This window comes from Adiantum capillus-veneris, chromosome 19 (assembly GCF_014529385.1).
Source record: "Adiantum capillus-veneris isolate H3 chromosome 19, ASM1452938v2, whole genome shotgun sequence".
NCBI classification, from domain to species: Eukaryota; Viridiplantae; Streptophyta; class Polypodiopsida; order Polypodiales; family Pteridaceae; genus Adiantum; species Adiantum capillus-veneris.
In genome coordinates, this window is record NC_140949.1 from 63,326,756 (window position 1) to 63,339,842 (window position 13,087).

The 13,087-nt window shown below is 42.9% G+C and overlaps 1 protein-coding gene and 1 pseudogene across 1 annotated transcript; both read left to right on the forward strand.

The window, feature by feature from the left end:
• Nucleotides 1-9,408: 9,408 nt before the first annotated feature.
• On the forward strand, nt 9,409-9,880 carry LOC147434145 (uncharacterized). Its single transcript, XM_086489894.1, has one exon. The coding sequence runs from the start codon at nt 9,479-9,481 to the stop codon at nt 9,878-9,880; it is 402 nt and encodes a 133-aa protein (XP_086346020.1). The 5' UTR covers nt 9,409-9,478.
• A 906-nt stretch (nt 9,881-10,786) lies between these two features.
• LOC147434146 (putative LRR receptor-like serine/threonine-protein kinase At1g12460 pseudogene) lies at nt 10,787-11,711 on the forward strand (annotated as a pseudogene).
• The last annotated feature ends 1,376 nt before the right edge of the window (nt 11,712-13,087 follow it).

Sequence of the window (13,087 nt, forward strand, 5' to 3'; positions counted from 1 at the left end):
AGTCTTCTAGATGAATTCATGGTAATTCATAAGAAGTCAACTCCATACCATCCATATGCTAATGGACAGGCTGAAGCTACAAACAAGATCCTATGCACGATATTGACAAAAATAGTATTTGATTTGAGGACGGATTTGGATCAATAGTTGCACTCTAAATTGTGGGCTTACAGGGTAGCTTATAAGATATCTATTGGAACAACACCGTATAATATGGTGTTTAGACTTAATGCTATCTTGCCCCTAGAGTTTTTAATCCCAACACTAAGAGTATCTAAACAACTCGAATGGATAGGCCATGAATTATCTTTAATAATAGGTGACCTTGAAAAGTTAGATGAGCTTTGCTTGAAAGCTGTAGCTTCTATCTACACTCAAAAAAGAAGGCAAAAGCAGTGTTTTGATAAGCATGCACGCTCATAATAATTTAAAACAGGCGATTATGTCTTGGTTTATACATTAAAACAATATGCCAAAAAACTTAAAAAGCGAGGGATGGGACCCTTTGTGATCAAAGATCTATCACCAATTGGCATTGGCTGGTGAAGAAATGCCCAATTGGATTAGTGGATGTAAGCTTAAAAGGTATCACCTTCCACTAACCCAGGCACATGTTCCAAAAAATCCATGAGGAGAAGAAAAGGATGCAAGAAAAATAGTAAATAGTTGAAGAAGCTCAAGCGGAAGCAAAGGAGCAAATGGCAAAGAGAAAGCTTCTACAACAAAGGCAGCAACAAGGACCACAACTACGGATTAATACACTCAAAGTAACTTAATTTGATGAAAAGAATACGGCGGATCCCTATCAAAGTCAAGGTTGGAAGTAATCAAGTATAAGCTCAAGAAGACGCTCCTGCAGTGTGTCGAGGTGGAAGATGCCATTATGGTGGTTGTTCCCCCTGCCATTGTCAAAAGAAACCTTGTGGAGGTTGCAAATTCCACTCTAGTCTTCGGATTTATGGGGAGAGCTCCCAATAGAATTGAGCTCAAGAACTTGCTCTACAGTCCAGTGGTTTTGAATCAGCAGGGCTCGATAATGTTCACCCAATATATAGCAAAAGGATTCGTGTTAGTTTAGTTCAACGATAGTGCAATGGTTGAGAGGGTTTGGCAAAAAGCCCGTTGTTCTTCAATTGCGCGCCGGTGTGCGTGCTCCCTTGGGACCCTCTGATTGAATCTAACGAGGCATTCAAGGATCTCTGCCCAGTATGGGTGGAGTTTTTCAACCTCCCCATATGGCTTAGAAATAACTCGAAGGACCTCGCAGCTTCACTTGGTGATCCACTTTTTGTCCCATCTGTCCAGAGCCTCGGGTGTAGCAGCAAACAAGGTCTGTATCTAGTGGGATCTGAGGAAGCCACAGCCAAATAACTTGGTAGTGAATGTTGGGGCAGGACTAAAGATCATGAGAAGCGAATTACAGGCTACCCCACAGGGTGGCACAAATACAGTAGATCCAACAAAGAAGCCTACTAAAAATCTTGGCAAGGTAGAGGGTGGGCAAAATAAAGTCAACTCGGATAAAGATATGGAGAAACAAGATCATGGCAATCGGGGTAAGGGAAAGACCACAAAAAGCTATTGCTTTTCATCGACCACTCAGCAAAGAATGGCCACCCCAGTAATCTAGAAGATCGTGATGTCTCCAACTCTTAGGTCAAAAGATGAGGGTTGGCAACAAGTATCTCATATTTCATGTAAACGGTTCAAAGTGCAGGCTAGGGCCTTGGGACAAATCAAAGGGCTCCTGCCGGATGTCCCAAAGTCTCCTTTCCTATATGACAACATATTCGAAGTTTTAGGGAAGACGAATCAAGAGGACCTTTTCACTTCCAAGCTGTATACCATACAGGTTCTAGCAGAAAAGGAGCCAATAGAAGAGGACAACCTGAATGGGAACTCTGTTGAAGAGTTCCTGGAGGTAGAAGAATTTGTCCCCCTTTCCTAATGATGGATACTCTCTCTATGCAATCTTGGAACGTGAAGGGATTAAAACCCCGGAAGAAGGGCACTCTCTTCTGGGAAGAAGTGAAGAAACAGAAGGTAGTCAATTTTTTGTCGGCCACACAAGAGCACCATTTGGATGCTTGTAGCAAAAGAAAACAGGCTATAGGAAAAAAACTTATCTTTTGTGGGGAAGGAAGTGACGGTTTCAGTGGTGTCTTGTTCATTGCTTACAGAGATTTGGAGCCAAAGATGGTTCTAAACCACCCCTCCAGACGAGTCCTTGGTGTTAGAATCAGATGGGACAATCAATCTATCACCATAGTAAATGTTTACGGCCCTTGCAACGCAAAGGATAGAGCTAAACCGTGGATGCAGCTCATAGATACTCCAATCAAAGGGGAGTGGCTGATGGTTGGAGATTTCAATATGGTCGAGAAAAGCAAGGACAAAACAGACTCCGCCAATATACTGGCTGGCTCAGAAAAGTCTAAATGGTTGAGCTTATGTGAGAAGTGGGCCCATGGAGCAACATGCCTGGATTTACGTACACAAGCCTTCAGTATGCCTGCACTGCCTCTCGGTTGAACAGATTCTACTGCTTGCAATCAAGCTGACTGGATCTCATCGACGTTAGGGATGAAGGTAATCTCAACAAAAGGCCTCTCCAATCACATGCCATTACACTTACAACTCAAGAAAGATAAAAGGGGGGGGCAATCCCCGAGAGAGGAGAAAAAGCTTCTGGTTAAAGGGACACACCTGTTCAAAGACCCTCTCTTCAGAAGCATCACCAGAAAGCGTTGGGAAAGCTCAAGAAAGATGTGGGGATGAATAAACCTAGTGCTTGGAATATATTTGTTCGGAGTGTCCAAAAAGCTATCAAAACTTTGGGTCCTCGGGTTAAAAAAGCCAATGAGGCACATATCAAACATCTCACAGAGGAGGTAGCACAATTAGCCTCTAGGAAGGCTGCCGGACTGGCTACCGAGGATGAGCACAAGTGATGGCTTGAAGCTAAATCTCACCTGGCCAATCAACAACTGGAGGAAATCAAGAAGGCTAGATTGCTCTCTAGGGAAACTTTCCCTCAACCAGAGCCATTTAACCAAGCACATTTTTTTAGGGCTCTGAAAGTGAGGAAGAGTCGAGGCCTCGTACAAGTGCTCGATGATGAGAAAGGAAATACAATTCAAAACCAAGATGAGATGGTTGGACTTATGTTCAATTATCTTAGCCAGATTATAGGCCAACCAGAGACCCAATCTCAGGAAGTGGAAGAAGCCCAAGCGGCTTTACTTGGGAGTGTTGAAAAGAAGGTTCCGCATGAGGAAGCCAACCGCATGGAAAAGGCCTTCTCCGAGGAGGAATTCTCAGCGGCACTAAAAACTCTTGGCAATGAAAAGTCCCCCGGTTGGGATGGATTGACGGCTGAATTCTTCAGAGAATTTTGGGATGATCTCAAAGGCCCAGTCACACGGATGTCCAATCAAGCTATTTCCAAAGAGTCATTGGATGCAAGTGTTAAGAGAGGGCTTATCAAGCCCATCCCCAAACAGATCTGCTGCTCTCAACTTAAACATTCGTGTCCCATTATGATAATGTCAGTAGCATACAAAATTATTGCAAAGGTGATAGATAACATACTTGCCCCCCTCCTGAGTCGGATCATCTCTCCCCATCAACACGGGTTCATTAAAGGGAGATCTATATATGACAATAGCTTGGCAGCAAGGGTAGGAATAGAGTATGCATCCTTCTCCAAGCAAGAGTGCATCTTGCTGCAACTGGACCTTGACAAAGCCTATGATAGAATAGAATGGTTCTGTATAGAAGAAGTAATGGGAGCTTTGGGCTTTGGGCCAGGCCTTTGTTTCCTCAACACGGGTTCATTAAAGGGAGATCTATATATGACAATATCTTGGGAGCAATGGTAGGAATAGAGTATGCATCCTTCTCCAAGCAAGAGTGCATCTTGTTGCAGATGGACCTCGACAAAGCCTATGATAGAATAGAATGGTCCTATACAGAAGAAGTAATGGGAGCTTTGGGCTTTGGGCCTTGCCTTTGTTGCCTCATACACACACTAGACATTGGCAACCAATCAAAGCTCTTCTTTAATGACAAAATTGTGGGCTCTTTTGAGGTTAAAAGGTCTATAAAAAGGATGTCCCCTGGCCCCCTTTCTTTTCGCCATCGGGTCGCATCCGCTCATTATGATGCTCGAAGCCAGTGCTGTGCGGGGAGAGATTCAAGGTCTGGCATTACCGGGCAATGACCAGCTACTGGCCAAAATGTCCACAGATGATTCATTCCTATTCTTGAGGTGTGCCTTCAAGTTGTCGGGAGAGCTCTGGAGATTGTGAAAACATTTGTCGTGGCCTCGGAATCCAAGTGCAATATAGAGAAGTCAAGGCTTATCTCCTTGTCGAAGAATGACTCTTTTGACCCTGCAGTCTGGATAGGAGAGATTATCTCAAAAGAGAGTGTATTCAGACATCTGGGAGCCCCCGAAGGGGTGGATGTAACCCACAGGCAAAGATTGCAATGGGTCCTTGAAAAAATAATCTAAAAAATGAGAAGATGGGAGTTTGTTCTCCTCCCCTTCCAAAGCGGATTAGAGTGATTAATGCTTTTATGATCCCGTATATTGCTTTCCTCAATCCCGTGCTCAAGATGGCTAAGTGTAACTGGAAAGAATTCTTAAAACCAGTAAAAAGGTTTCGTTGGAAGAAAAACACAAAAACCTCCCGGCCATGGAAGTGGGCTAGATGGGAGGTAGTTGCTCGCCCGGTAGACCAAGGAGGGCTCGAAATTCTTAACCTTGTATCCCATGCTGAGGCCCTTTGTGCCAAATTTATGATCTCATTGGCTAAACAGGACCAAGCTTGGGCTATCATGACTAAGGAAATGCTTGATGCAGTAAAACTAGGATCGAAAGGGGGAAAGTGGAAGGGGGTTGTGATGCACGACAAACTTCTCGCCTCGAAGTGGTCTTATCTTAGATCTGGAGGACTCTCAGGGGAGCTAATGAGGAAGTGCAAAAGATCAGCTAAGGTGTTGGAATGGGGGAAGCAACTAGATACTTTAAGAACTCCATTTTGCACTAGTCCCCTTGACTCTCTAAAATATTGGGGCCGCCGCAAAGACCCTATTGGATAGAAATGGCCAGGAATGTGAATAACAAGGGGCTCGTTCGACTAGAGAAATTCTTGCATGGCAACATGAAATCCTAGAAAACTGTTGACTCTTTAGCCATCCAATTTCAATTGAATGGCTTTGAGATCTTACTAGTCTACAGGGTGATGAAGAGCTTGATAAGGCGGTGATGACAATTTGTGAATCCAACTTTGAATGGGACGCTTGGAGATGGCTCGGGAGTAGCCTCTTTTGGAAACCACATTCTAAAGGCATTTACCATGCATTAATGCACAAGGCTAATTGGTGTAGCCCCCTCAACAAATTATGGAAGAGGCACTGGACGGAAAAACGGTGGGAGGGAGTCATGGAGAACGTTTGGAAGCCAAGGTGGCCTTAGTATATGAAGATATTTCTGTGGAATGTGATGTGGGGTGCTTTGCCGACAGGCGTAAAGATACAAGAAAGAGGAATCGGGTCCGATCGTTGCTCGGGGTGCATAATAGCTAGTGAAGACCTAGCCCACCTTTTCATGGGATTCCAGGCAATCAGTGGCATGGCTGGGAAAATATGCAAATGGATTCAAAAGACATGGCAAATTAAGTTCTTCAAGATTGATTTGTTCTTTGGTAGTAGCAGGTTGGGAAGTCTTGCTCTTCTTGTCTGCACTCAAATAATCAAGTACTACTTCTTTCACCATATTTGGCAAGCAAGGAACCGCCACGTGTTTGAGGGGGATCTGACTGTGGAAAGCTTTTGTGAAATCATACAAGAGAGCAGAGTGACGATCCACAGGATCGGAGGCAAACAAGCCTCAAAGGACTGGTCTAGAACAATACATGTCATGATGACATCTTGTAATAAGTAAAGCGTAGGAGTAGTTATGGTTTCTCTGACAAGCAGAAAACTTGTAGTCCGTTGAACCTCAAGGCTCGGTCTGAGCTTGAGGTTGGTGTATATTTATGTTGTTCTCAATACTATCCACTCACAATTGTGAGTTTTGCAAAAAAAGAAAAAAAAAGAAAAAGTCTTGCTCTTTCTCATGTGCCATGGAGGGAGATTGGAGCCTTAAAGAATTATTTATGTCACTATATAAAAGTACTCTTTCACAAAAAAACATCCAAACACATTGAAGAGATTTTTTCATAACTTGTTAATGTATTTCAAGAGACGACTTTATACACACACACACACACATACATATATATATATATATGTATGTGTGTGTGTGTGTGTGTGTGTGTGTGTATATATGTATATATATACACATATATATATATATATATATCTACTTTAAAGGGATGTTTGGTTTAACATTTACAATATGAGATGAAAATTTTTGGCATGTACAAAGGGCATTGCATTAACTTGCCTCATTCTTTTTGGCTTGTCTATAAAGAACTTTGCATTTTTTGGTTCTTATTTGATACAGTTAAAAATCAAAACCCTTCACCAAATGTCTTAGGTCTCCACAATTGGAAAAAATAAAGTGACTCGGTCTCCACAATTGGAAAAATTGTCTTGATTTCAAATGAATAGGGGGACCCAATGGTTTAAAATCCAAAAATAAAAGGAATCAAGTGAGATACCAGTACAAAAGGGGCGAATGAGATACCAGTGTAGAAGGGGCAATGCAGACAAGAAGATCGTGAGGTGTTGGGTGAGGTGGGGGGGAAATGAAGGGAGAGCACATAAACTAGAGGTCGTGCGTCTAACCGGTGATTGCAATAGTTCTACTCTGTGGGAGGGCGCAGAGGAAGTTGCTTCACAATGTTTCTTGAGTGGTTACGTGGGACTTCCAATGATTAATGTAAATCTTATATATGGAGGTTAGAGTCCTCCTTCCTCTTTGTAAGGGTGAGTAAGAGAGAGAGAGAGAGAGAGAGAGAGAGAGAGAAATTCTTGAGTGGTAAGGTTTTTATCAAGAGGAATATTGATAGTGATTGAATAAACTATGAAACAAGCCAGTAGGGTCTCCCAAATTTGAAAAAGTAAAAACTCCTTTCAAAACATCTAAAATGTAAAAGTGAAGGGTGTAAAAAATTAAAACCTTCTTGCAATTGGAAAGTAAATCATCATTTATTTTATTCTATATAAATGGGTGGTCTTAACTATATTCTCCTTAAAACAAATGCTTTTAAGATTGTAGACACATACTGCAATGTGCCAAGTTTTTATGGAATGTAGTTTGCTTCTTAATTTTAAAAGGATTTGTGGTACACAGAAAAGAATCAAAAATTTTAAAAAAATTGTTATATTCAAACTTCAAAAAAGAATCAAAAGTTTTTAAAGGATTACATATTCATACTTCAAATCATTTTTTGCACCCGCTCCAAAAAAAATTGAATGCAGATTTTGGGAAAGATCTTTTGAAAGGACATGAGTTCTTTCTCTTCAATCTCTTCAAGACTTTTAAGGCTCTTTTGAGGACACATGTCAAACAACAAGAATCTGACTACCTTCATCCATATGGATCCTAAGGCTTTTAGAGGAGGCCAAAAAGAAGAAATGGAGTTTTTGAGTGTGAAACCTTAATGCATCTCGCTTTGAATGGGCAAGTGCAAGAAGCTTAGTCAAGGATGTTTTGGACCATTTTTTATCGTAGAGAAAATAAACGATCAAGCCTACATATTATCTTATTTAATGTTTTTTATGCAAGCTTACTTAGGATTTACGTACTTGACCCTGATAACATACTTGAAGAAATTTATTTTGAGTAACTCCATGGATGGAACATCCAAAGCATAACTTGAATCCATTCTTCAAACCTAGAACAAACCTCAAAAGAAGAGCATACTTGTGTATCTTGTAAAAAGTTCAACATCTATATGTATACTATATATAATGTAGCTTAAAATTTTCAATGAAGGAGAGACCCTCCACGTGTCACTCACTGGTTCACTTCAAACGAAACCTTACAAAATGTCCCATTTCTCTAAAGCTTGGAATCCTGGAACTTGTGAAACTTTTCAAACCTTCAATTTTTAACCTTCCAAAGTTGGGTGAGGTGGGGGAGAAATGAAGGGAGAACACATAAACTAGAGGTCGTGTGTCTAACCGGTCATTGCAATAGTGCTACTCTGTGGGAGGACGCAGAGGAAGTTGCTTCACAATGTTTCTTGACTAGTTATGTGGGACTTCCAATGATTAATGTAAATCTTATGTGTGCAGGTTAGAGTCCTCCTTCCTCTTTGTAAGGGTGAGAGAGAGAGAGAGAGAGAGAGAGAGAGAGAGAGAAATTCTTGAGTGGTAAGGTTTTTATCAAGAGGAATATTGATAGTGATTGAATAAACTATGAAAGAAGCACTAGGGTCTCCCAATTTTGAAAAAGTAAAAATGAAACAGCCTAAAATTTTCAAGGAAGGAGAGACCCTCCATGTGTCACATTATGCTTCATTTCAAAAAGAACCTCTTAAAAACATTTAATTGAAAATGCAAAAGTGAGGGTAAATACTAGGATGGTAGAAAATGAAAAGACTTCTGAGAGTCTTTGCAGTGAAAAGTCGAAAAGATCTTAGTACTCTATCTAAATTTAGAATACTTAAGCCTATAGTTTTGGGAGGCCATTTCACTCAGGCCCTCAATTTCAAAGCTGACCATTAACTACTTTTATTTTTGGCCTGCTGAAGAAAAGGCCTTAGTGTTGGGATGGGTTGGGCGTCCTTTGACGGATGGCGTCCACGTGGACGGCCAGTAGGTTTTTAGCTTTGTGTGAAGGCGAGGGTTGCAGGACGACATGACCTCGATGTGATAGAGGAGGAAAACAAGGGTAAGGATGTGCATTAACGCTGTGGAGAAGGCGTGCAAGTTTACGTTGCTGTCACCTGACGCTTCCGCCAGCTCGCGTGTGGTTGCAGCTCGTCTCTCTTTCAATCTCTGACAGGAAGCCCTCTTCTCGGCATTGCCAGCTCTGCCTGCCACAGTGCAAGCTCTCTCTTCGCTACACACACGCGCGCGCATATCCACACGCCCTTTCTCTCCAACATGCACCCGTCTAGAGGTAAGCACAATTTCATCAGATCAAGCAAGCATATTGGCATTTTATCCCCACGCAAATCCTACATTCTTGCTGAGTTAAATCTTTTCAAGCTTTAAACTACCTCTCTATCCAAAACTTGTACCTTATTTGTATGTCTTTGAGCTGCTCAGCTTAGCTCTATCTTCTTTTTGATCCTTGTAGACCAAGATCATCATCATCATACAAAGCCAATTCTGTATTGTGCGCCTTCCAATTCAGCTGTATGACAAATTATGGATCCTTAATTTCAACTCAAACCAATTGAAACATAAATTCTAGTGGCCACGGGGGGACTTCTTGGGGCTTAACCAATGCTAATTTGAACATTCTGGAGAGATATATTGGGAGCTCTTGTTAAGAAGGGCACTTGATTTAAAGATGATGGAGATGGACACAGAGATGGAGATGGAGGAGGTGCGATCAGAGGAAAGAGCTATGTATGGGCAAGGAGGTGGTGCAAGTGAGGAAGGGGTGATGTGCTCAGGGGGTGTTAGCGACGAGGGCTTTGATGACGGGCTGTCTATGCTGCCGCGCCACACCAAGGTCATCGTGATAGGCAATAATCGAACAAAATCTGTTCTAGTTGACCTGCAAGGAATTGTGAAGAAGGCGGTTGGCCTTGGAGACTGGCATTGGCTGGTACAATGCCATGACATTATATCTCATTGCATTATCTTGGGAAGGTCTGCTTCTGCTTATCTTGGGAATGTCTGCTTTGCTGTGTTGCATTGTCTTGACAGAAAAACAAACATCCCCCATACCACCTCTGTCAATCTTTGAAGGCCTCTCTCTCGCACCTGAATTCCACATTTTAATTTTCATGTTTAGGGTTAGATTTTATTCTGCCTTTGAAGTAAGCATTCTCTCAGCTGCATTGAGAGGGATCTATTAATCTTTAAACAAAAAATTACTAATCATCGCTGCAGGCCATCGTGATTCCTCACCTTGTTTTAAATCATTTGAAGAGTGGTTTTCCTTTACATTTTGAAGGCCCATAACGATTTTTGGCCTGCTAAGGAAAGGCTACATTGGGCGTACTTTCACGAATGGTGTCCTAAGGAAAGGCTACATTGGGCGTACTTTCACGGATGGTGTCCACCTCGACGGTCAGTAGTTTTGCAGGACGACGTGAAGGCCGCGTGCGAAATTCTACTTGGAGCTGCGTGCGAGTTTGTGCTTAGACTGTCGAGCCTGAGGGCGACATTGTGAGCTGGACTGCAGTAACGCAGACTCGCAGAGCGATCACACACGACTCTAAGGAGTCCGTCCTAGTCCCCCCCTCCCACTCGGGTCCATCTTGCACCTGCAGCAGACGGTCTTGTCTAGAGACTAGACCTCAATGCTCGTTTTGAGGCTCCTGCGAGTCTTGAACAGTGCACTTCATGACACGAGTACCCTGCCACCAGAGACTTACCCTCTGCATCGGGTAAGACCCCGCCCAAACAGGATCACTGCAAGAGCCATTTCAAATCTGCAACTAGCCGCAAGAAGGGGGGAGCTCGGAGCTCCATCACCGGCCTCTTAGGAGCCTCCACCCAAAAAAAGGGGCTGTCAGAACCAGAGATTCGCCAATCTGCCACCAAGACTAACTTAAAGAGAGAGAACCACCAACCGACGGGTGCCACCGAGCATTAGAGCAGCCCACACCTGTCCCAGGCTTGCCCGTCGAGCCAAGAAAACCTGCAGATGGCATCGTCATCAAAGCTCCGCACCTTGCTGGCTGTGTGCCTTAAACTTCCTCCTGCAGGGTTGGTGACGCAGGCTGAGACTCATCTTTTGCACACGCTCAAGAGCTTGGTCTTGTGAGCTGAGCTCGAAAGCATGAATCAGGAGTCGGATGAGTCGATTGCCTGAGAGAGAGAGAGAGAGAGAGAGAGAGAGAGAGAGAGAGAGATCATGGTAGTGTTTGGCTGTTTGTAGATGCGTCCATAGTGGTCATTGCATTCGTTGCTCTGTGTGTTGTGGTAATTTTTGTGATGAACTTTAGGGCGTTGAGGAAAATGACAGAAGACAGGGTCTTTGAAAGCACCCCACCTTCTCTCGAGACTAACCCAATATTAGGGAATTCAGTATCGCCTTAGGAAGTGCAAGGGGTCTTACATATCTTCATCAGGACTGCAGGCCCCAGGTTTTACATTTGGATTTGAAGTCATCAAATATTCTTTTGGACCATGGTTTTCTGCCACATTTATCTGACTATGGGCTCTCAAAGCTTTCCCCAGTGCTGCTTGATACTTATGCTACAAGTCGGAGGTTTTATTCAGCTTTGGGATATGTGGCTCCAGAAGTAGCTTGTCAAAGTATATGCCTAAGTGAGAAATGTGACGTCTACAGTTTTGGTGTTGTCTTGCTAGAGCTTGCAACTGGGAGACATCCTGTGGAAAATGCTGAAGCAGATTGCATTCTACTGTGTGATGCTGTGAGATTGGCCCTTGAACGGGGACAGGGGCCTACTTGCATTGACCCAAACCTGGGACCTGCTGCTCAGCTTGAGGTTATGCAGGTGTTGAAGTTGGGTCTTGTTTGCATATCTCAAACGCCTTCCAAAAGACCAAGCATGGCTGAAGTGGTGCAGGTACTCGAGTCCATACAGTCTGGCAATGATATGTGACATACACAATTCTGTATTCTTTGACCTTTCAACAGAACGTCTGTACACACTGTTCCGACAACTTTGACATAATTCTTTTCTGTTTGGGGCTGAATCCCTCTTTTGTTCTCCCCTTTATCCTGCAGCCAGGCATATCGCCTCATGTAAGGTAGGCTCAATTCCCTTTGAGATTGTTCCTTGTAACGGGCAAAAGTTTGACGGACACACTTATCATTCTGCCAACTTATGATCTCTGTGATTGACACCAATTAGCTGTACTGTAATAACAAGCTCCTATAATTGAATGGTTTCAAAAACTGTGTTGATGCTGCGTACCACACTTATATTGATTGATCTGGCAAACAAGGCTACTTTACTTTTTCCGCTCGTCTTTATTTAGCCCACATCATGTACATGGAATTCAGTTTGACAACCATTTCCTTTTTGTGGATGCTACAATGAAACATAGAGAGCATATGGAATAGCTTATTGGATTTAATGTTTTCTGACATCAACGTTTCAGGATTATTTTGTGACTGCCCTATCCCATAGCCATGCATCAGGGTTTTTGCTTTGGGAGCTACTTGCCTGCTCTCAATAACTCATTGCTTTTGATGACTTTTCTTCTTAATTTTTATGTAGGTCAGCCATATTCTCTCTCTCTCTCTCTCTCTCTCTCTCTCTCCCCCCCCAAACCAGTAATTTTGATCAAGAATATGATCGCATGACCAGCTCACAAAACATGTATATGGAGTTTGTTAGTCTGTGCACTCAGTCACAAAAGTAACCAGGATCGGGTAAGGCATGCCCATGCGAATAGCATGTAATGAGGTGTCTTGGTAAGAACGTTTTCATCAAGCAAAGATGAAACCTGTCATTAGAAAACTCTTCGTATACGTTGACCATGGCTCATCACCGCAGATTGTGAATCAAAATCAAACATTGTACACAATTCAGGCCCGACAATTGGGAAGGAAATAAGATCATGATTGCCAATTTGAAATACTCAGTACCGAGGCGAGAAGTTGCAACTAGTAACCTTGTGCCATACCGAGGAGATGGGAACCCATGTCAGCCGAGTCTCCAGAAAGAAGGTACGACTAGTGAGCACTGAGCTTGTACCATACCGAGGAAATAAGAGCCCATATTTTACTAGCCACCAACCAAAATTATACAGCATGAGGCTTCTTCAAAGTTCAGGCAAGGTCCACCCATGAGCAAGGAGGTCCACCCAAACATCCCAATCTCTTGGGGATGACAATATGCTTTCAGCCGCTACTTCCATCTCTTGTACATATTATCCTAGGGCTTTGCTCTCACTTGCTAGGTTGTATCAAGCCCTTTCCAACATTCATTAACCTATTGCATGATTTCGTCTTGCTGGGCCGTAATAACTC